General features: G+C 35.1%; 1 protein-coding gene across 1 annotated transcript in view; it reads right to left on the bottom strand.

Moving 5' to 3' along the window:
• Positions 1 to 25,696, bottom strand: part of DACH2 (dachshund family transcription factor 2) — a gene marked incomplete at both ends in the record, with an annotated part of 663,098 nt that overhangs the window by 201,396 nt on the left and 436,006 nt on the right. The window contains one exon of the mRNA XM_079727906.1: positions 7,792 to 7,950. Within this exon, the coding sequence (XP_079584032.1) occupies positions 7,792 to 7,950 (159 nt within the window). The remainder of the gene's footprint in view (positions 1 to 7,791; positions 7,951 to 25,696) is intronic.

Below are 25,696 nucleotides of genomic sequence, written 5' to 3'. Positions count from 1 at the left end.
TTGGCTTATTCCTAGGTATTTCATTATTTTTAATGCAATTGCAAATGAAATTGTTTTCTTAACTTCTCTTTCAGATAGTTCATTGTTAGTGTATATAAATGCAATAGATTTCTGTATATTAATTTTGTTTCCTACAACTTTACTGAATTTGATTTTTAGCCCTAATAGTTTTGGGTAGTATCTTTAGAGTGTTCTCTATATAGTATCACATCATTTACAAACCGTGACAGTTTTTACTTCCCTTCAAATTTGGGTTCCTCTTATTTATTTTTTCTTATCTGATTGCTGTGGCTAGAATGATCTTGAATAAAAGTGGCGAGAGTGGGCATCCTTGTCTTGTTCCTGACCTTAGATGAAGTGTTATGAGCTTTTCACCATTGTGTACTCTGTTGGATGTAGGTCTGTAATATATGGCCTTTATTATGTTGAGATATCTTCCCTCTATACCAATATTATTAAGAGTTTTTAATCATAAATGGATGTTGGATTTTATCAAAAGCTTTTTCTGCATCTATTGAGATGATTTTTATCTTTTGTTTTGCTAATGTGGTGTATTATGTTGACTGAGTTTCAGATATTGAGCCATCCTTGCATCCCTGTAATAAATTCCACTTGATCATGGTATATGATCTTTTTAAACAATTGCTGATACAGTTTGCTAATATTTTGTTGAGATTTTTTGCATCTATGCTCATCGGTGATATTGGCCTCTAATTTTATTTTTTGTGGTGCCTTTGTCTGATTTTGGTATAAGTGTGACACTGGCTTCATGGAATTAGTTTGGAAGCATTCTTTCCTTTTCAATATTTTGGAATAGTTTGAGAATGATAGGCATTCACTCTTCTTTAAATGTATGGTAGAATTCACCTGTGAAGCCATCTGTTACTGGACTTTTATTTGTTGGGAGTTTTTCTATTATTAATTTGATTTCCTTAGTGGTCTGGTCATATTTTCTATTTCTTTCAGAGTTAATCCTGGGAGACTGTACATTTCTAGAAATTTTTCCATTTCTTCTAGGTTGTCCATTTTATTGGCATGTAATTGTTTGAGGTAAACTCTTAGGATCCTTTGTATTTCTACGGTTTTGGTTTAAATTCTCCTTTTTCATTGTTGATTTTATTTCGTTGGGTCTTCTTTCTTTTTTTCTTCATGGGTCTGCCTAAAGGTTTAACAATGTTGTTTACCTTTTAACAGAACCAACTCTTAGTTTCCTTGATCTTTACTATTTTTGTCTCTATATCATTTATTTCTGCTCTGATCTTTGTTATTTCTTTCTTTCTACTAACTTTGGGATTTTTTTTTCTAGTTCCTTTATGTGTAAGGTTAAGTTGTTTAAGATTTTTCTCCTTTCCAGGAATGGACTTATATCACTATAAACAACCCTCTTAGAATTGCTTTTGTTTTCCATAGATTTTGAATTATTTTTTTCCATTTCCATTTGTCTCCAGGTATTTTTAATTTCCTCTTTGATTTCTTACTGACACATTGATTGTTCAGTAGCATATTGTGTAGCCTCCACATTTTTGTGTTTTTGCAGTTCATTTAATTATGGCTGATTTCTAGTCTCATAGCGTTGTGGTGGGAAAAGATGCTTGATATGATTTCAACCTTGCTAAATTTATTGGGACTTGTTTGTGGCCCAGCATGTGATCTATCCTGGAAAGTGTTCCATGTGCACTTGAAAAGAATGTTATTCTGCAGCTTTTGGATGGCATGTTCTATGTATGTATCTTTTAATTCCATCTGATCTAATGTGTCATTTAAGGCCAATGTTTCCTTATTGATTTTTGTCTGAGTGATAGATCCACTGATGTAAATGGGGTGTAAATGTCACCTACTATTATTTTATTACTGTCAATTTCTCCTTTTATGTTTGATAGCATTTGCTATGCATTTGGGTGCTCTTATGTTGAGTTCACATATATTTATAATTGTTATATCTAGTTGTTGGATTGATCCTTTTATAATTATGTAACGCCCTTCTTTCTCTTGCTACAGTCTTTGTTTTAAAGTCTGTGTTGTCTAATATAAGTATTGCTACCCCAGCTTTCTTCATTTCCATCTGCATGAAGTACCTTTTCCCATCCTCTCAGTTTCAGTCTGTATGTGTCTTTAGATCTGAAGTGAGTCTCTTATAAGCAGCATATGTATGAGTCTTGTTTTTTAGTCCATATAACTAAACCTGTTTCTCTTGGTTGGAATATTTAGTTCATTTACATTTAAAGTAATTATTGATAGATATGTACGTACTGTCATTTTGTTTTCTGATTGTTTTTGAAGTTATCTTTTGTTCCTTTCTTACCTTTTGCTCTCTTCCCTTGTGATTTGATGACTATCTTTAATGTTATGTTTGAACACTTTCTCCTTTTTTGTGTGTATCTATTATAGGTTTTTGGTTTGTGTTTACCATGTGGTTCATATATTAAGTGGATGATCTCTTAAGTTCAAACAGATTCTAACAACCCTGCACTTTATTCTCCATCCCTCACAGGCAATGTTTTTGATGTCATATTTTACATTTTTTTGTTTTTTATATCACTTAACTACTTATTGTGGATATAGATGATTTTACTACTTTTATCTTTTAACCTTACTACCAGCTTTTAAGTGGTTGATCTACTACCTTTCCTGTACGTTTATCTTTACCAATGAGACATTTCCTTTCATAATTTTTATATTTCTAGTTGTGGTCTTTTCCGCTTAAAGAAGTTATTTTAACATTTCTTGCAAAGCAGTTTTAGTGGTGCTGAACTCTTCAGTTTTTGCTTGTCTGTAAAACTCTCTCTCCTTCAAATATGAACGACAGCCTTACCAGATTGTTTATTCTTCATTGTAGGTTTTTGCCATTAATCACTTTCATCATGCCAGTCATTTCTGGCCTGCAAAGTTTCTGCTGATAAGTGTCCAATATTTTTACGGAAGTTCCTTTCAAAGTAACCAGCTGCGGGCTTCCCTGGTGGCGCAGTGGTTGAGAGTCCGCCTGCCGATGCAGGGGACACGGGTTCGTGCCCCGGTCTGGGGAGATCCCACATGCCGCGGAGCGGCTAGGCCCGTGAGCCATGGCTGCTGGGCCTGCGCGTCCAGAGCCTGTGCTCCGCAGCGGGAGAGGCCACAGCAGTGAGAAGCCCACGTAATGCAAAGTAACCAGCTGCTTGCATATTACTGTTTTCTTTATTTTTTGTCATTTTAATTGTAATTTGTCTTGGTGTGGATCTGTTTGCTTTCACCTTGTCTGGGACTATCTGTGCTTCCTGGACCTGGATGTTCACTTCCTTTCCCAGGGTAGGGAAGTTTTCAGCTATTATTTCTTCAAATAATTTATCTGCCCTCTCTTTTCCTCCTGCCCCCCCCCCCCCACAGCATGCTGATGTTAGAATGCTTGATATTGTCCCAGGTGTCTTCTAAACTGTTCTCATTTTTAAAAATTATTTTCCTTTATTTCTGTTCAGCTTGAGTGATTTCCATTACTCTGTCTTCCATTTTTCAATGCATTCCTCTGTATCATCTAATCTACTATTGATCCTTTCTAGTGCATTTTTTATTTAGGTTATTGTATTCTTCATTTCTGTTTACTTCTTACTTATATTTTGTAACTATTTGTTAAGCTTCTCACTGTGTTCATCTATTCTTCTCCTGACTTCATTGAGCATCTTTATGATTATTAAATTGAACTCTTTATTGGGTAGATTGCTTATTTCCACTTCACTATGTTCTTCTTCTGTGGTTTTTGTCATGTTCCTTTGTTTGGAACACATTCCTCTGTCTCCTCACTTTGCCTAATTTTCTATGTATATTTCTATGTATTAAGTAGGTTGGTTACATTTCCTGATTTCGGAAAATTGGCCTTTTATAGGAGACGTCCTATGGGGCACAGCAGCATAAACCTTCTGGTCGGCAGAGCTATGTGCTCTAGGAGTGCCTTCTGTCTGCGCTGCATGAGCCCTTCTGTTGTGATGGGTTCAACTACTATGGGCACACTGGTAGGTGGGGTTAATCCCCAGCCCATTTGGCTGCCAGGTCTTCCATTGTGCAATGGCTTCAAGCCCACTGGTGTGTAGGGCTGGGTGTTGACTGGGCTGGCTGCACTGCTCAGGCAGTCTCAGGGATTGTTCCAGCCCACTGGTGGGAGGGTGGTTCTCAGCATGTCTGGCTCCTGGGTTTTCTTATCTACTTTGTCTCCATTATTTTTTCTTTTTGTTGTTGTTGCTTTTTCTTTTCCTTTTTTTTTTTTACTTGACACCTGATTATACAAGAAATATTTTAAGTACAAGCAAAATCATCAATATCCCAGGTCACTAATATTCATGGGCCAGTCTATGTCTTTAATTGGTGTATTTAGACCAATCATATTTAAAGTGATTATGATAGTTCGATAGGTAGCTATCATATTTGTTACTGTTTTCTATTCATGTCCTTGTCTTTTTTCTTTTTTTTAAATCTTGTCTTCCACTCTTTTGTTGCCATCTCTGGTGTTAACTGACCATTTAATATGATTCATTTTTCTCTCCTCTTTTATCATGTCAATTATACTTATTTAAAGAAAAACTTAAGTGATTTCCCTGGAGTTTGTAATATACATTTTACAACTTATTTAAATCTTCTTTCAAATAACACTAAGCCATTTCATGGGTAGTGAAGTTACCTTATAGCAGAGTATTTCCAATTCCTCCCTCCTGTCCTTTATAAAATCACTGTCATTTATATCACTTATTCACTTATCCATAAAGTGTAATTACCCAATATATCATTGTTATTGTTATTTGGAACAGTTTAATTGTTCGATTAAGTATATATATATATATATATATATATATACACACACACACACACACACACACACACACAGATAATTTACCTTAATTTATTCCTTCTCTAACTCTCTTCCTTTCTTTTTGTAGATCCTACTTTCTGACCTATACCATTTTCCTTCTCTCTGAAGGCTTTCTTTTAACATTTTTTACAGGGCAGATCTGGTGGTATGGTAACAAATTCCTTTAACTTTTGCTCATCTGAGGAAGTCTTTATTTCCTCATTTTAAAGGAAAATTTCACTGGATACAAAATTCTAGGTTGGTGGAATTTTTTCTTTCATCACCAACAATTTCACATCACTCTATTCTTTAATGCCTGGTTTCTGAAAGTAAGTCTAAAGTAATTCTTCTCTTTGTTCCTGTATATGTAAAGAGTTTTTTTTCCCCCTCTGTCTTCCTTCAAGATTTTTTCTTTTTGATTTTCCATTTTGATTATAATATACATAGCAGTAGATTTGTTAATATGTATCTTTCTTAGTGTTTTGTAAGCTTTATGGATCTGTAGTTTGGAGTCTCTCATTAATTTGGGAAATTTTTCAGCCATTCTTACTTCAAATACTTCTTCTCTTTCTTTCCTTCAATCTTGTCCTTCTAGTATTTCCATTACATATGTGCTACACCTTTTGTAATTGCCACACAGTACTTGGATGTGCTGTTCTGGTTTTGTTTGTTTGTTTGTTTGTTTTTGTTTGTTTGTTTTTTCATTCACTTTTGCTTTGTTTTTTTTCAGTTTGGGAAGTTTCTATTGACATATCTCCAAGTTTCCTAATCCTTGCCTTGACTCTGGCCAGTCTACTGATGAACCCATCTTAGGCATTCTTCATTTTATTGGAGTATTTTTGATTTTCAGTATTTCCTTTTGATGCTTAGATTTTCCCTTTCTCTGCTTAAAATTTCCATGAATACTTTTGTTTTCCACTTTTCCCATTCTCTTATTATATTAAACATAGTTATTTAAAATTCCTAGTCTGATAATTCTAAAATATCTGCTATATGTAATTCTGGTACTGTCACTTGTTTTTTCTCTTCATACTGTTTTTTGCCTTTTACATGCCTTGCAATTTTTTTGTTTAAAGCCAGAAATTGTGTGTTGGGTAAAGGGAAGTGACATAAACAGACCTTTATTGGGAAGTTTTATGTTTATTGGCAAGGAGTTAGACTGTTTACTGTTTGCTGTAGCTGTCATATTAGCAGCTGTATTTTCCTATCTTCCCTGTTTTCTTTGTTTTTTCCTAGAGTCTTTCTGAGGTTTTCTGTTCTTTCAGTTGTAACCCCCTGTTATTAGGCAGAGCCCTAATGTGCGGAGAGAAGAAATGGTCTATAATCTTATGATCAAGTCTCAGCCTCTTAGTGAGATTGTGCCCTTGAGCTGTGACTTTCACAAGTTATTTTCTGCCTTTTTGCCCTCTTAGATGAGACAGGAAGGCTAGAGGGGACTAGAGTTGAGTATTTCTCTTTCCCCACATGAAAAACTAAAGGGGACGGAGTTTTGTATCTCTATTCCCTCACATCAATGGCTACAGGGTACTGGAGTTTACTGTATCCCTTCCACCAAGTCAGGCTGTGGTGAAACCAAATAGTTTAAGCTCTGGTAAAGTAGTTTCCTTTGAGGATGGTCTTCTGTTAAGGAGAAGAGAACATTCTGGACATATTTTGATATGGTTATTTTTTCTCTCCTCTTCTAGAAGCATGAAGACAACTTTCTCAAGTCTTCATCCTGAGAACTTCATGGGGCTCTGGAGGTAAAACTCATGAAACTGTAGGGACCCTCTTAGCGTGGGCCCCCAGGAGCTTTTATCTCTCAAGCTAGATACACTCTGAATCTTCAGAAATAACTCAATTACTCTTTAAATTCTTCTACCAGGCTCTAGCTCTGGCTTCTTCTCCCTATAATCTGTGATTCTCTGTATCTGCCAATGTATCTAGTTTGGAGGATAACTGTACCCTGTGTACTCAGTCTCTGATGGATTTAAAAGAGCTGTTGATTTTCAGACTGTCCAATTTTTTCTTGTTGTGAGGACAAGAATGACAACTTATAAGCTCTTTATATGTCAGACCAGAAACAAGAAGTTCTCTAGGTTCCCCTTCCTTATGACATGTCTATCTTAATCACTTGGTTTTGACATAATATTTACAACTTTTCTGGCATTCATTTTATTTGTCTTTGCTTAACATTACATTTTTATGAGACATTTTATCCTTTAGATTATAATCTCCTTAAAGGATGACACCATAACTTACTTTATATGCTTAATAACTGATGAATTTCATTAAGATTTAGGACATCATGTTAAAATATCTCAGAATTCCTCTGTTGTCTTAATCCTAGTGGGGGAATGAAAGTCTCAGAGAAAGGAATAATGGAATTCTTCTCCCAGATTTCCTGTCTGTAAGAAAAGTAAGATTTTAACGAAGCAAGATATATAAGGCCTGCTTTCCTACAGAAAGATTTCTGAGACTTTGAAGTTCCTAAAAACATTATTTAAACCTGAATTTGTATAATTCAGCTGTAGTTTGACTACTGAGTAATAAGTACTTACTATATGCAAGTCACTGCTAACAGTTTTTCCTTTATTATTTTTAGCCCTCTCAATAACCTTAATGCCTAGGTATACTTTTATTCCTATTTTGTAGTTGTAGAAACTGAGACTTGGAAAATTTATCTGATTTCTCCAGAACCAGACAGTGATACAGAATTCAAAAGATGTGGAATTCAAGCCCAAGTTTATGTGACTATAGCCACAATTCTTAACTACTCTCTTACATAGCCTCCTCCTCTACTCTGCTATATGGCCACTCAATATATCTCTGTTCTAAAAACCTCACCCTTTCAAGTGAATTCCTCTTTATCTACCTTCCTAGCTTCAAATTGTTAAACCTTATCGAAGAGAAATAAACCATCCCTGGTATTGCAAGTTGTCCAGTGTGTCTTGGGTGGTATTTTTCTTACACACCAAATTTTGGGAGGACAGTATACATACTATTGGCGAGTAGCTGGTTCTGCTGCAGTGGATTGAGTGTAGGAGCTCCTCCAAGGCCTGGCTGGCCAGCCAGGGCTGCATGAGTAATTCCATGTTGGGGTCCAGGAGCAGCAAGAGGAGACTGCATCTTATCCTTATCCCAGGAAGAGTCACTTCCACCTGAAAAACATTCATATAAACAGATTGCAAGTTAACAACTTTCCATGAGAAGGATTTTTAAACTCCCTTTTGAGGGTTATAATTATTAATATTACTATATAGAAAATTATTATTAAACATAAGTGACTCATTTTTATGATGGTTTCAAAAACTTTCAATAGCCTTGGATTTAAGCTGACTCTGGGAAGACTAAACAGCTTTCACTAATAATATAGGCTCACTTGCCTTACAGGTAGTCTAAAAAATCTGGAAGCATAATGAATAACTTTTGAAAGCATTTATATGTTGAAGGCCTTTAACTGAACACTACTGCCTCTCCTTCCAACCCTCTAACATACGTGTGCTATATCTTAATGAAGAGCAGTTGCTGTTCACTCTAAATGAACACATTCATAAGAGCATGATGACATGCAGAAATATGTGGTAAGATACAAAATGATCAGTTATTTTGTTCTCAGATCCAGCCCTCTAAAAGTTAATCTCTTCATACACAGCAGGCTTTTATACAAAATAAGCTGGGTAAAACATAAAACCACAGCTCTCAATTTGAAATTGTGCTTTACTTTGATCATCCATGCTAGAGAGTGAAGTAAAGTATGCATAAATGCAGACTACTATACTATATCATCATAATAATCTACAGTGGCATAGCTATTTCATCTGGCACTTAGCATACTGTGGGCCAGAACCATTGCTTAAAAGCATATAGGAAACAACCACAAAATTATTTCCAGGGCATCCTTTTAAGAAGAATACTTTAACAGAGGGGTAAGTGTTGAATTCCAATCACTGCAGTAGCACACAGTCTGGCTTTAGAAAACAAAATGGTTGTGTGGGCAGCCCCATCTATTCACCTGATGTATTTCATTAATTCAGAGATCAGTGTTTCTGCTCTTATTCCCATGCTGGAATTGTGACATTAGCATCTCCACCTGGCTGACTCTATCTCATCTGATTGCCAAAACATTGACCAGGTTTTGTGGAGAGATTTAGGCCTGGGGATCTTGGGCATTCTGTAAAATATGTGCACTTACTGGCTTAAGAAAAAAGTAGAAAGAAATCAAGGTGTTCATATTCCTATCATTCAACATTGTAAGTTTTTTCACTTCTTTGAGTTCCCTCCTAGGCTTTGTTCATATGGATACTCATTTATACATTATAAACATCTCTGCCATGTTGCTTCAGGTATCAGATTTACAAAGTGTAATGGCTACATAGCAGTCTACTGAGTTAATGTACTATAATTTATTAAATATTGGATTATAAATTTGTTTCGAATTTGTCACTATTATAAATTTACTGTAATAACAACATTCATTTGAATATTTCCTTAGACTCAATCAATTCCCTAGAGTGTGATTTCTGGGTCAAAGAGGTTGCATTTTTTTATTTATAAAATATAGTATTTACTTAGTTTATACTTTTGCTTTCAAGTATCACATTTGCAAAATCAGTTTTTAGAGCTGTAGACTTTTTAGGGGAATATTTTCAAGCAAAATGGTGTTCTCCCTGAAGATTTAAATTTTATTTAAGCAAACTGTTAGAATCTCTGGGAGGCTTTTAGTTGTTTGTTTGCTTTTGTTTTGTTTTTTAACCTTTTTACCCATTCATCTGCCCTTATCCCACTTCTGGGAATTAATCCCCTCTGCTGGACTCTTTCAAGTCGTCTTGTGGCCAAAGTCAATTCCTAATCCAAAAGTGGGAGTCTTGGCCAATTTCCAATTAGACAAGTTTCAGACAAGGAAACACTAGATTCTCCATCAGCATATATAAAGTCTGAGGGGTACTTGGCCATGATTATAAAAACAAAGTTTTTCCAATCAAATGGGGAAGAAATAAGTAGCTAATTGTTCAGTTTCTGCTTTAAGCCATTCAGTTAACATGCATGGAAGCTTAAAGATAGGAAATTTGGTTGAATTGATAGATTGGCTTAATGGACCAGAAATCATTCCCTTGATCATGTTGAGGTTTGGTGTGTTTATTGAAAACATGCAACACCCTTATGATTACACCAATTGTTCTCTCTTTTCATCCAGATGTTTGCTGTTGTTTAGTCACTGCCTAAGAGCAGGGAGATATTTTATGGTTGGTGCATTGACATAATTTAGCATTCACAAATTTGAAATTCCAATTAAAATCAATATGGCATTGTTATGCTGTAATGAAAAAGAATGGTGGAGGGGGATGAGGGGAATATCTTAATAAATGATGAAAGTAACCACATTGCAACACTGAGAATTCTTTATAGTAACATTGGGCCCATAAACATGATTAATACCAGAAAATGCAAAATTTTGGAAGATCAATTGCTGAACAACAACAGAAAAACTCCATCATTTTAGCACTATGTCTAAGATATGAATTATCTCACCATTACAGAACTGTAATTTTTAAAATGATGAGCAACACATTGACAAAGAAAGATACATTTAGAAGACACTAAATTATACCATTGATATTAACATGGTATTGCACCATCACATCAGCAACAGCATGCAACAATACTAGGGCTGAGATTATGTTAATATTTATTTTATAAATTGAAAATCCTTTAGTCAATTTTCAATAAAAAATGATACATTAAATATTGTCTAATATTTTATATATTACATATTCCAAATAACTTGAATATAAATGATTTTTAAACTGCATTAAAGGATTCCAGGTGTTTTTGTGCCTGCTTTTATGAGAGCTTTAGATGAACTTTTCCCAACAATTCTCATCTTTTTAACTACTGGGTTAAAAATGATACAAGGAAGCTGGTTACCAGCTGTGCCCATCTTCACCAAGTATAAATATATGAAATTATCCTGCATTCTTAAGGCAACTATATATGAAGTGAGTGACAAAGGAGTATGGGACATCCTTGATATTTGCAAAGGAAGCTCTGGACACATTTTTGTCTTTTGACCTAAAATACTTACCATTTTAAAGTTTATACAAATTGACTTATGACTCAGTATGGAGGCTTTGGTAGCCCAAAACTTCACATTACCCTATGCCCTTGTGCCAATCTGTAATAACATCCACTGCACTTAAAGCTAACAAATTGTTTTTACCAATGTAATCTAGAGTCAATCTTCTTCTACCACTATGTGAAGGGCACATCCTGAGCCCCCTTATACCATGTGAGGACACAGCAAAAATATGGTTGTCTGTGAACCAGGAAGTGGGTCCTTACCAGATACTAAATCAACTATCATCTTGATCTTGGTCTTCCAGCTTCCAGAACTGTGAGAAATAAATTCCCTGTTGTTTACAAGCCACCCATCTATGGAATTTCTGTTATAGCAGACCAAATGGACTAAGATACCATGCAGTGGGCAGATTAAACAACAAAAAATAATTTTCTCACAGTTCTGGAGGCTAGAAGTCCAAGATCAAGGTGTCAACAGATTTGGCTTCTCCCAAGGCCTCTCTTCTTGGGTTGCAGATAGCTATCTTCTCCCTGTGCCCTTTCATGGTCTTTCTTCTATGTGTGTGTATCTCTGATGTCTCTTTATGTGTTCAAATTTCATCTTCTTATAGGGATACCAAGCAGATTGAATTAGAGACCACTCTAAGGGCTTTATTTTAACTTAATCACCCTTTAAAGATGTTATATCCAAATGGTCACATTCTGAGGTATTGCGGGCCTTCAACATATGAATTTTTGAGGTACACAAATCATCCCATAACCCAAGAGTATGTACCCTTTATTGAATCAGATAATACTAGCTTTAAGAGGGAATCCCTCTAGTAAAGAGAAGAAAAACTGGGCAACATTTCAACAAGACTTGTCTAAGAAACCAAATAGGCAGTAGTTACGGCAAACAGAGAAGGCTTATCAAAGCCTTCATCTTTACTTCAAGGAACTTCATATTAAGTATAAACCTAACACAACACAGTCCTAAGTAGAGAAAGAAAATGTAGAAAACACAGCTAATCCTCAAGAATTGAATCAATGATTTCAGCTTTTCCATATCATCTATTTATCACTATTTTAGCTCAATGTTTAGAAAAACTAAAACTATGAAATAAGCAGTATAAGGACTGTTATACATTAATACTATAGTTAACTAATTAATATGATCCCAGTCTTTCCTATGAGAAAGCTAGAAAGAAGTACATTTTTATAAGTTTCCACCTAGTAGAACCATATTCTTAATTAGAATCAGCATAAGAATAATTAAGTAATGAACTATGAGGAAATATTAATTTGACAAAGCATTTGACAAACTTTTGTTGTCTTAGTTATAAACTCTTAAGTTGCAATTTATTTTTTCTTTAAAACCCATTGTGAAATGTTAGGGTTCCCAGAGGATTGTTTATTTTTTCTGCTTTTTCCTTGTGGGAGAAGTGGCCAGAAGGAAGAGGGTTCTGAATCATGGGGACTTTGCAATAGACACATAGAATTTCAGAGATGGACAGAACCTTTATATCCATTTACTTAAAAATAATAATTTTGAAAAGAAGCAGGAATATGAGTAGGACCCAAGGCAGTATTTTAATTCACCAAAATTTTGCCTAACTAGTATTCTTCCAACCCCCCATTCTTCTGACACACCTAATAACAGAATGTTTACTGTGGTCAGGTTCATGAAAAGTAATGGAAAATAATATATGTTTCAAACAAATTATCATAGGCCTACAAGCCAAAACCCTCAATTTATTTCAAATGGGTATAAAAGAAACCCACCAGTAAGGCTCTAAGCACCAATACCACACATCATTCTTAACCATAACACTCTCATTTTACCTGACTACTGGTCTTCACTTTCTTAATGTGCTTTGCTGTTAAGAACGAGTGGAAAGGAGCTAATAAAACATTGACAGAAATCACAGTGAAGGGTATCAGGATAATTTAGTAATCAGTGATCATCATACTCCCTTAGGGGTGAGTAATCCTCTATAAGTTCATAAACTACTACTTCTGTGTGCTTGAGCTTTTAAGACTACTAGGTTTAAGTGAGTCATCTACAAGGATTTCATATTTAAAAAAATGATCTCTGTCTTCTGACTAAAGTTGAGTGTGTCTTTTGCAGTTTAAGAAGAATAATATAGTAGAAGTTGCTAATATAAATTGGAAAGCAAAAATGTAAATCCTACTTATTATGAGAAAATATAAGTTAATTATGAAATCTAAAAGTATGGTCTTGGATATGAAAAAATATAAATATTTATAACAAGCTATCCTTAATTTTAGCCTTTTGTAGCCAGAACAAAACATATAACTCATACTATTTGAAATATGTGCCTAAATTGATCATGCTTCCAGTAATCTTATATACATAAGGTGCAAAGCAAGAAGCCAAATAAGAAGCAAAGTCTATGTAGCATATGACCTAAGTCAAGCTTGTTTTCTCATTCATAGACTATTTTGTTTAGCTAGAGTTGTAGTTGAATGCACATTGCTTGATGACTCTAAATAGCATGTAGCTTTTAGTACAAAAAAGTCATAATTAAATCATTAAATTGGGAGTGATCTAAAAATTATGGAGCTTTCCCTGAGGAGTAAGGGGTTTGTACCCAATGTCAGCACCCCAAACATTGAGACCTACACTGAAGACATGAGCTTCCAAAATGTGTGGCTTTGAAGAGCAACAAAGTTTACATGAAGGAACACAAAGAGATGTAGGGGACTGAGATTCTACTCTTAAAGTGCTCACTCAAAGACCCACTCACCCCGAGACCCAGCACAAAAGCAGCAGTTTGAATAGCACCTTAACTATATGTGAAGGAGATTTATTTGCTAATCTTAAAGAATCTGGTGAAAGGGTATGGGTCTGGTGGGACTCTGTCCAGGGACAGAGGCACTGGAGGGTGGCATTTTCGCCCTCTACTTCTACCTGGCTGGCACTGACACTGGCCAGCACGAAGTTGGCACTGTTCCCCTACCATGGTAGCACCAACTGGCATGCACAGTCACAGTGCTCTTCCACTGTCCCACTAAAGCCAGCAGGCATGCCCCACCCCTGTGCTCTCCCACTTGCTAATTTAAAAAGGCAGGAGTACCCTAGCCCTGCACCGTCCCCCTGCATTGCTAAAGCCAGCAGGTGGGCCCTAACCCTGTGCTCTTCTGCTGCCTCACTAAAGCTGAAGTCAGCAGATATGCCCAAGCCCTGCACTCTTCCCCTGCCTTGGTAAAAGCCAGCAGGCATACAGAGTCCACACAGGGGATGCCGTTAGCTTGCCTGGCTCTTTTGGCCAGGGGGACTTGTGTTGCTGAGCCACACATGACTAAAACAATTGGAGAGACAGTTCTTGATGGGCTACAGGACACTTCACAGCAAACTGACACACATCCCCAGTTTTCCTGTGAAAAGGGCTTATTTACTTGTCCTTGAGTTTCAGCCTGAGAGGCAGGCTTCAGGTATGCCACACTTCTAGAGGCTATGGAGAGACACTCAGGAAACATAGGCTAGGGAATGTCATATTTTCATTTTTCCTTGGCCTCATTACAGCTTGGTAATTCCCAGAAAGAAGCTTATACACTCATCTGCCCCAAATTTTGAAACTATCACTCAGGAGACATCTGCAGATAACCTAGTCAGGGGGCAAGCAGGATTTACAACTGGGTCCCACAAGACTGTATATATTTGCATATTTTAAAAGCTGCAGCCTGAGAATCTGACTTCCACTCAACCTGAAACTAGGTGCTAAGATTAACCCTTTGCAACACTGACAGGTATTGGCACACACTCAATAACCAAGACCTATCAAGGATAAATCAAGCTGCTTAGACATTCACAAAATTTCAGAACACAACCAAGAGCTAGAGCAAGGTTGAACGTTAAGGTTCATATTCTACACAACGTCACTCCTTCAAGAGTGGGAGAGGTAGCTGTTTCACCTAATACATAGAAAGAAACACAGCAAAATGAAGGAACAGAGGAATATGCTACAAATAAAAGAAAAAGATAAAACATCAGGGAAAAAAACCTAATGAAACGGCAATAAATTACCTAATAAAGAGTTCAAAGTAATGATCATAAAGATGCTCACCAAACTCAGGAGATGAATGGACGAACACAGTGAGAACTTCAACAAAGAGACAGTAAATATAGGAAAGCACAAAACACAACTCACAGAGCTAAAGAGCACAATAAATAAACTGAAAGATACACTAGAGTGGTTCCACAGCAGACTAGATGAAGCAGAAGAAGTAATCATTGCTCTGGAACACAGGGCAGTGGAACTCACCCAAACAGAACAGCAAAAAGAAAATTTGACAGTTTTAGCTAGACTCACTATTTAATAAAGAGAGAACAAGAACTCAAATAAAATCAGAAATGAAAGAGAATTTCCAACTGACACCAAAGAAGTCTGAAATATCATAATAGACTACTATGAACAATTATATGCCAACAAATTCGACAAGATAAATAAATTAATAAATTCGTAGAAACATACCGTTGTCTAAGACTGAATCACGAAAAAATAGAAAATCTGAGTAGACTGATTACTAGTAAGGAGGTTGAATCAGTAATCAAATATCTCTCAACAAACAGAAGTCCAGGACTACATGAATTCTACTAAATGTTCAGAGATTCAATACCTATCTTTCTCAGACTCTTCTAAAGAACTGAAGAGGAGTAAATGCTTCCAGACTCATTTTACAAGGCTAACATTACCATGATACCAAAACCACACAAGGACACCACACACACACACACACAAAGCTGCAAGCCAATATCAATGATAAACATAGATGCAAAATTCCTCAAAAAATTAACAAACCAAATTCAAGAATACATTAAAAGGATCATACAACACAGTCAAGTGGGTTTTATCACACAGATGCAAGGGTGGTTCAATATCCACAAATCAATAAATGTGATATGTCACAATAACAAACTGAAGAATAAAAATCATATGATCCTTATATATGTGTTAGCATACGGTATTTGTTTTTCTCTTTCTGACTTACTTCACTCTGTATGACAGACTATAGGTCCATCCACCTCACTACAAATAACTCAATTTCATTTCATTTTATGGCTGAGTAATATTCCATTGTATACATGTGCCACATCTTCTTTATCCATTCATCTGTTGTTGGGCAATTAGGTTGCTTCCATGTCCTGGTTATTGTAAACAGAGCTGCAATGAACATTTTGGTACATATATAGGGAATCTAAAAAAAAATAAAAGAAAAAAAAAAGAAAAAAAAGAAAAAATGGTCACCTAGGGGCAAGATGGGAATAAAGACACAGACCTACTAGAGAATGGACTTGAGGATATGGGGAGGGGGAAGGGTAACCTGGGACAAAGTGAGAGACTGTCATGGACATATATACACTACCAAATGTAAAATAGATAGCTAGTGGGAAGCAGCCGCATAGCACAGAGAGATCAGCTCAGTGCTTTGTGACCACCTAGAGAGGTGGGATAGGGAGGGCAGGAAGGAGGGACATGCAAGAGGGAAGAGATATGGGGACATATGTATATGTATAACTGATTCACTTTGTTATAAAGCAGAAACTAACACACCATTGTAAAGCAATTATACTGCAATAAAGATGTTTTAAAAAGCATACAAAACATTAATGAAAGAATTTAAAGAAGACACAAGTAAATGGAAAGAAATATCATGTTCAAAGAAAATCATATGATCATCTCAATAGATGCAGAAAAAGCATTTGAAAAAATTCAACACCCTTCTATGATTAAATCTTTTTACAAAGTGGGTAGAGAGGGAAGGTACTTCAACATAATAAAGGCCACATATGTTAAGCCCACAGCTAACATCACACTCAATATTGAAAAGCTGAGATCTTTCCCTCTAAAATCACAAGACACTTTTATTCGGCATAGTAGTAGAAGCCTTAGCCAGAGCAATTAGGCAAGTAAAAGCAATAAAAGACATCCAAATTACAAAGGACAAAGTGAAACTATCAATGTCTGCAGATGACATGATTTTATATATAGAAAATCCTAAAGACTCTATAGAAAAACTGTTGAAATTAATAAAAGAATCCAGTGAAGTTGCAGGATACAAAGTCAATATACAAAAATTGATTTTTTTAATTTCTATACACTAACAATTAACTATGAGAAAGAGAAAATAAGAAAACAATTCTATTTACAAGTGCATGAAAAAGAATAATACAGCTAGAAGTAAATTTGACCAAGGAAGTGGAAGACCTATACACTGAAAACTATAATACACTGATGAAAGAAATTGAAGAAGACACAAATAAATGGAAAGATATTCTGTGCTCATGGATTGGAAGAATTCATACTGTTAAAATATCAATATTACTCAAAGCAATCTGCATATGCAATGCATTCCCTCTCAAAATCAATGACTTTTTCATAGAAATAAAACAAAAAGATCCTAAAATTTCTATGGATACAAAAAAGACCCTGAATAGCTGAAGCAATCTTGAGAAAGAAGAACAAAGTTGGAGGCATCATGCTCCCTGATTTCAAACTATATTACAAAGCTGCAATAATCAAAAAAATATGGTATTGGCATAAAATCAGACACATAGATGAATGGAACAGAATCAAGAGTGTAGAAATAATCCCATGCACATGGTCAATTAATGTATGACAAAGGAGGCATGAATACACAATGGGGAAAGGACAGCCTCTTCAATAAATAGCTCTGCAAAAACTGGACAGCCATATTCAAAAGAATAAAACGACTATTATCTTAGAGTTTACACACAAATTATCTCAAGATGGATTAAAGACATGAATGTGAGACGTGAAACCATAAAACTTCTAGGAGGAAACACAGGCAGTAACACTTTGACATTTGTCTTGGAAATGATTATTTGGATCTGACCCCAAAAGCAAAGGCAACAAAAGCAAAAATAAACAAGTGGAACTTTATCAAACTAAAAAGCTTCTGCACAGCAAACAAAACATCAAAAAATGAAAAAGCAACCTACTGAATGGAAAAAAAAATTACAAATCATATATAATTATTTAATATCCAAAAATACAAAGAACTCATAAAACTCAACCTCAAAGAAACAAAAAAAACTGGATTAAGAAATGGCCAGAGGACATGAATAGACATTTTTCCAAAGAAGATATACAAATGACCAATAGGCACATGAAAAGATGCTCAACTTCACTATTAATCAGGGAAATGCAAATCACAACCACAATGTGATATCACCTCAAACCTGTCAGAAAAGCTGTTCTTAAAAAGACATCAAATAACAAGTGTTGGCAAGGATGTGGAGAAAAGGTAACTGTCATGTCCTGTTGGTAGGAATGTAAATTGGTGCAGCCAGTATGGATAACATTATGGAGGTTCCTCAAAAAATTAAAAATAGGACTACCATATGATTCAGCAATTCCTCTTCTGGGTATTTATCTGAAGAAAACAAAAACGCTAATTTGAAAAGATATATGTGCCTCTTTGTTCATTGCAGCATTATTTACAATAGCCAAGATATGGAAACAATCTTAGTGTCCATTGATAGATTAATGGACAAAGAAGATTGGTATACATATACAATGGAACATTAGCCAGAAAAAAGAATGAAGTCTTGCCATCTGTGACAACATGGATGGATCTAGAGGGTATTATGTCATACAGAAAGAAATAAATACCATATAATTTCACTTATATATGGAATCTAAAAGGCAACAAAAACAACAAAAAATAAATGAACAACAAAATAGAACAAAGCAAAAGTCATATATACAGAGAACAGATTGGTGGTTGCCAGACAGGATGGGGGGTGGGGGGGCATGCAAAAATGGACAAAGGAGTTCAAGATGTACAAACTTCCAGTTATAAAATAAATTAGTCATGAGGATGTGATGTACAGCATGGTGACTACAGTTAATAATATTTTATTGCATATTTGAAAGTTGCTAAGAGAGTAAAAGTTCTCATCACAAAGAAATAAATGTTTTAACTTTGAATGGTGACGGATGGTAACTAGACTTATTGTGGTGATCATTTAGCAGTGTATACAAATCATTATGCTGTACACCTGAAACTAATATAATGTTACACGTCAATTATTCCTCAATTTTAAAAAAGTGGCAATATATGAATGGAAAGCTAGGAGTATGTGTGCAGATCTGCTACAATCTACATACTTTGTTATTATGCTTTTATTTGGTTTTCTTATATGCATTCACAAAAATGAACATTTAGCAACTTTCTAGATTGGTCCCGATTGGTAATGTAAAATATACACTGTCTCTGGAGTTTCAACTGATATTTATAGAAAATAGATAACAAGTATCCATTCAAAAATGTTGAAGAGGTCTCTAAAGAAGCTTGTCTTCTATTTGATTTGAAATGTTGCCTATAGGAACAACCACATCCTAAGACTATAGGCTAGGAGTTTCAAGTTTCCTCAGAGGTAAAAATAGCAGTTTGTTGATGGATCTCTAGGGCTACACTCTCCAATACAGTAGCCAGTCTTCACATGTGGCTACTTAAATTTTATTTTTAATAGGGTAAAATGGAATAAAATTAAAAATTCAGCTCCTCAGTTGCACTAATCACGTTTCAAGTGCTCAAAAGCTACATATAGCTAGAGACTACCATATTGGGAGGTACAGATATTGATCACTTCCTTCACTGTAGAAAGTTATATTAGATAGTGCTATTCTAGAGTATAAGGAGTCAGCAGTTTGTGTAAAACAACTTAATACATAGAGGTATCTACAGCATCTTCAGTATCAATTTATCCAATATTCATATCCAATACTAAATTGACACTTATTCAATGAAAAAGATCTAGTCCCTTTACTCTCTATATCTGGTAGTTGCATAATTTAATTGTTTTAAATGGAACGTTTTGAGTTCCCAATATGTGTCAGGTGCCATTCTCAGGCACTGAGAAAACAGAGATAACAGAGCCCTTGTCCTCAAAGATCTCTGTCTAATAAGTATCATTGACATCTCTCTATCTCTTCACTCCCTGCTAAAGTGACCGAGTCTCTGGAATTGACCTTGCATTTGTTCCATTTCCATTCCCACTGCCACCACCTTCATTTGGACCCTTGCTACTCTATCACTTATCTCAAGAGTCTCTTAACTGACGTTCCTACCTGAAGATCCTTTTGGATCTTCTTCTACAAGTGACCCTTGTCACTGCTGCCAAAATAAGCTATCAAAAACCAAAATAAAGAAGGTGGAGTTTCAGGAAGGATAATTAGAAAAGTAGGGGGAAAACAGAAGAGCAGTATCCGGAAAGCAAGAAAGGAATACCTTGGTTCCATGACCACCAAGTTTACATACAATGAACACTAGTACAGAAGAGTGAGTATGGGCAGGCATGCTCTATAGCTAATGTATCAGCACCACCCTAACTAGGAAAATAAAACAACTTTACATTTTTATCATTATCATCATCACCACCCTAAAGGATATGAAGTCAAGCCCAAAAGTTTATATCTGGAATTAATGGGAAATTATTGCTTAAAAGTGTATTTAATAATTAAAAATTAAGTAGTCATTTCAGGCTTACCCAAATAAATTGCACCTGACTCATACATCATTCTAAGAATTAGGCTGACATGTTTCACTAAGTAAATGTAAAACTCAAGCAAAGTCCCAGCGCATTTGTTTCTAAATTAAAATGCTACAAGATGTGCATATTCCCTGTGTGCCACTTCAGAGCACAGTAGCTAAAACCTGAACATCACATTATTGAGTTTCAAAGGTTAATTCAGATATATAGGGAATTAAGTCACATGTAATGAAGGCACAGTGCTCACCTGTACGACCCGCTGAGTGTGATGACAGGGTCGCAGAAACTCTTGCAAACTGTTAGTCTGTATAACTTGAAAAAGACTCCAGTTAAAAGGAATTTTGCTGAAGACAGGAAGAAAACGGGGTTTTGTCTGCTATTATTTTGTAATTCCAAATGATACACTTATCTTAATTATTGATACACTCCTGTGAACCCCACAGATTTTTAAGTTGTCCTTGTATTTATCTGGTATAACTTTGTGTTTCTGGGAGCCAAATTTAAAAGTCCTTCAATTTCATATAAACTGTGTGCTGTGGCTAGTACAGAACTTTTTTGTAGGTGACGTGACAGTATTTTTGAAATTTGGATTCAGTTCTTGCTACTATAAGTAGTAAAAGTTGAAAGATTCTCAAAAACATACAATTTCAAGCCATTGACAGTACATCCTTATCCGAATTTGAGTTTTCTCTGTCACCCTTAACAGCATGAGACCTGTCTAAATGACAGTCATACTATCGTCACTTTGCAATAAATAATCATATAATACCAATATCTATCTTTTCCCTTTTTCTGTCATATTTCTGAAATATTGAATATCTACTGCTGAGAAAAATGTTAAGAATTTATTATAAAGATATGAGTCCTAGAATTCATAAATTGTGACATATTCTTTTGTGAAATATATTTTAAACTGGAGGTCCCTAAAGTGAGGTATGCATACCCTAGGAAATACAAAAGATGAAGATAAAGCAAGATGTTCAATGTTTTCCTTCTATTTTAACTGAAAAGGATGTACAACATTATGTTTTGCTAATATTTAAGATATGGATTATCACTGATGCCCTCACCATTCAAGTGCTAGAGGTATCTCAAAGGAAAAGTGGGAGTTTGAAGCAGAGCAAGTGGTTGACGATTGGCAACTCCAGTGTTACACTTACTCCTACCTCATTGTGATGTGATCTATGTATGCCCAATTGAGTGGATTAATGGGCTACCTTATTCATTTTTAACTAATCTATGTCTTAATGAACAACACAAGCACAGATTGAAGATAATGGAAGCACAGGAGATGAACAGAAAAATAGCAGAGCTGATACTTTTCCTTTTGGTAGTAACTTTTTGTCACCTTCATTAAGAGGTAAAATATTGTCAGGGTCATCAGATAGGACATATTAGTTGTATTGTTCTTATTGCTATTAATAATATAGTTTAAAGTTTTTATATCATTGATAAATAAAATGCTTTAGTTGAAATCTTATTTTATAATCTTAGTGTAAACATTTAATTTCTACCTTGTGTACATATGTTAGTACAAGTATAAAGCTTATAATTCAACTTATGCATACTAAAAGAGCATGCTCATTATTTATCTGATGGGGTACATGAACAAAAGTTTTCAGAAAACTGCCTTAATTTGAAAAAAATTAAAAAGGAAGCACAAACTTAAATTTGTTTTCACAATCTATCAGAAATCCTCTCAAAATATGTATTCACAATGTTCAATTTTTACAACTCTCATTTTTCATTTTCTTACACACTAGAGCTATGATCTACAAACCTGCCATTTACAATGCCATTTACTGCTTCTATTACACTGTTAACTTAACCAAATAAACCATACTTTTAAAGCTAATGAGTTAGACCTAAAAAAGCAAAAGACAAGACTGGCCACATGGAATGAGGCAGATGAATTCACCTTTTCTGGGTTTTAGCCCCCATCAAATATGACATACATAATTATCATATGTATACATATGAGTAACATGTATAATACATGTATATTAATATTATCCCTACAAGTAATTCTACTTTCCTGCAGAGTAATCCTTACGAGTAACAAAAATTATTTTAGGGAACCATAAAGTAGTCTCTACATAATAGAATTAATTTTGCCCAGGAAACTGAAGTGAAGCTGTTTTGATCTTTTGGAGCAGATGAGGAGAGTTAATTATTACTCATACAGTAATTTTGCTTGTGGAGATTTTTATGCCTTGGAGTGGTGAGGTTAGAATGATCTTACTTGACTGGCAGTTGTCAACTGGTAAAGGTCTAAGAAAAATAGTTGCAGATAGAGACAGTTGCAAAAAAGAGAAGGAAGAACTATATCCTCCCCAAACTAGAATAGCATAGTAGAAAGAGCATCAGACAGACCAAGGGTTGAATCTAGCCTACTCCAATTAATAGCTATGCTTTTTGATATCTAATATAGAGACAATATTATCTACCCACTTTATGGTTGTTGTAAGGATTAAATGAGATAGAACATGTATAACAGCACACTATCTGGACATAATAAGCATGAAATAAGTGTAAGCAATTATCATGTAAATTATTTTAGAATATAAAAGACAAAGTAAAATATTTTTAGTTATTAATATCATTAAGTTGTCTATAGGGTAAATATCTTTTTAACAATACTACCAATATGAGGAAGAGCACCAGGGACTCCAAAGATTAAAAGAATAATCCACAAAGGTAAAATTTCATTATTTTTGTGGGTAGTGCATTTATTTGCATGGCCATATGCCTTTTAACATATTGTCCTTAAAATGATCTGTATAATCAGGTATGTTAAAGCACTTAAAATCAAAAACTCCAGATATGAGTTACTGGGCTACTTCTAACAACATATCAAGTGGTTCAGCAGATGTAATTACCACCAAGCCTTGCCAAGGATTTGAAATGTGCCCATTAATTCAGCAATTCCCAATCTGTCCATCAGTCAGTCATACTTAAAAAAAACATGCCTTTCACAAGGTAGGTAAAGGAATCTATTGATAATTATACAATAAAATACCTTTGAATAATTAAATGTATACTCCCAACTTTTTCTTAAAAAACGTCCTATTAGCAAAATCAGACTTTTTCTCAGAAGCAGATACAAAAAGAGATACTGAAAATAGTGGGCATTTCAGAAAGTTATTCACAAAACAGCTTAGCGTGTTGAGGTTGAGTGAGATCTAAACAAGTACAAATATTCTGGTCTTGGGAAAGCAGAAGGAGATTGTTTCTTTCTTTCTTTCTGTACAGAGGAGACTGAGATTGGATGGCAGACAGTGGGTATTAATCCTAGGATTTCTTGAAAGAAGAACCATAAGAAAGAGCAACATATTTAAAAAGATGAAATAAGCACTAAAATGAGGAGACTGTTGGTAGAAAAATAATGGATTATAACCTTTTAAAATTGTTTTAATGTCACTCTAAAATGAATGCAAAACATAATAAAAGATAACAGAGAAAGTAAGTAGGCAAACAATGTAAAAGTACAGGATCCAGGGGAAAGGAGAATTTCACCAGGAAAAAAAATCATAATTTTACTTAAAGACAAAATCTACACTAGAGAAACAAGATAACAGGTATAGGGCTTTTAGATAAAGACCAAAATTCCCAGAAAGCTATAAAATTTGGCAAAATGGAATAAATTGAAATACAAGGCAGAACCTAGGATAACAATACAAAGGGAAAAACATATATTTTGTTAAGTAGAGGTATTAGAGTGAATATAAAAATATATATTTTAGATGGAAAAAAAGATGATAGAAGAACACAGCCTTTTAAAAGGGAAAAGGAAAAGAAAGGAGAAGGAAATGGAGTAGGAGAAGGGAAATGAATAATCACAGAATCAAAGTAACCATAACAATACATAACAATTATGGATTTGATAAGAAATATTTACTAGGCCTGGGTTCTTAATGCCTATGGATATATGTAATGAATCTTTCACATTTATTATGAGGGGATTTGTGAGTTACTGCTGATGGTATCAAAAAAAGCTCACAAATGAACTTTATAACTATGTTAGAAATTAAAACAACAATTAATAGTTATGAGCCACTACTTAGAAAAGCATAGCAATACATATCTCATATCTGTGGGAATTACATTTATTGAACACTTACTATGTGCCAGAAAATACTCATCTAGTCCTCAGAACAACCCTATAGAGTAGTACTATAATCAGTCATATTTTATAGAGAAAACTTGGGCTCAAAAAGATTTAGTATTTTTCCCAAGCTTACATAGCCAGTAAGGAATTGAACCAAAACGGGCTCCAGAATGCACACACTGAACTACTCTTGTCAAACGTTGTTTACACAAGTCATATTGATATAAATACTTTCAACTAAAACTTTGTTTGTGCATATGCACGCTGTTTCAACCCCAAGGAGCAAAATGAGGTGCTTGGTGAACATAACTGAGAAAGTGGGAGTTTTAAAGACAGCCTAACTCATACTGGAATCTAATTTAAAAATGATATAAATGAACTTATTTACAAAACAGAAACAGACTCATAGATTTCAAAAACAAACTTATGGTTACCCAAGGGGAAACTTGGGAGGGGGAGGAATAAATTGGGAGCTTCGGATTAACATATACACACTACTATGTATAAAACAGATAACCAACAATGACGTATGATATAGCACTGGGAACTCTACTCAGTATTCTGTAATAACTTATATGGGAAAAGAATCTGAAAAAGAATGAATATATGTATATGTATAACTGAATCACTATGCTGTACACCTGAAACTAACACAAAAATGTAAATCAACTATACTCCAATACAATTTTAAAAAAATAAAAAGGCTTACTAGACTAGACCAAGATCTGTAGTGAGCAGACCCATGAGTGGTGAAGTTGGAAGGCCTTTAAAGAAAACGTCTTGGGACTTCCCTCGTGGCACAGTGGTTAAGAATCCACCTGCCAATGCAGGGGACAGATGTTTGATCCCTGGTCTGGGAAGATCCCACATGTCATGGAGCAACTAAACCCGTGTGCCACAACTACTGAGCCCCTGCCCTAGAGCCTGCAAGCCATAAGTACTGAGCTCACGTGCCATAACTACAGAAGCCTGCATGCCTAGAGCCCATGATCCACAACAAGAGAAGCCACCACAATGAGAAGCCCACGTACCACAAAGAAGAGTAGCCTCCACTCATCACAGCTAGAGAAAGCCCACATGCAGCAATGAAGACCCAATGCAGCCATAAATAAATAAATATATAAATTTATAAATTTATTAAAAAAAAGAAAACCTCTCAATCACAAGCAGGCAGGAAAGCTTTTGTATTCAGGTCACTCTA

The sequence above is a fragment of the Hyperoodon ampullatus genome (genome assembly GCF_949752795.1).
Source record: "Hyperoodon ampullatus genome assembly, chromosome: X".
Lineage (NCBI taxonomy): Eukaryota > Metazoa > Chordata > Mammalia > Artiodactyla > Ziphiidae > Hyperoodon > Hyperoodon ampullatus.
This window is presented reverse-complemented; position numbering and strand designations above follow the sequence as displayed.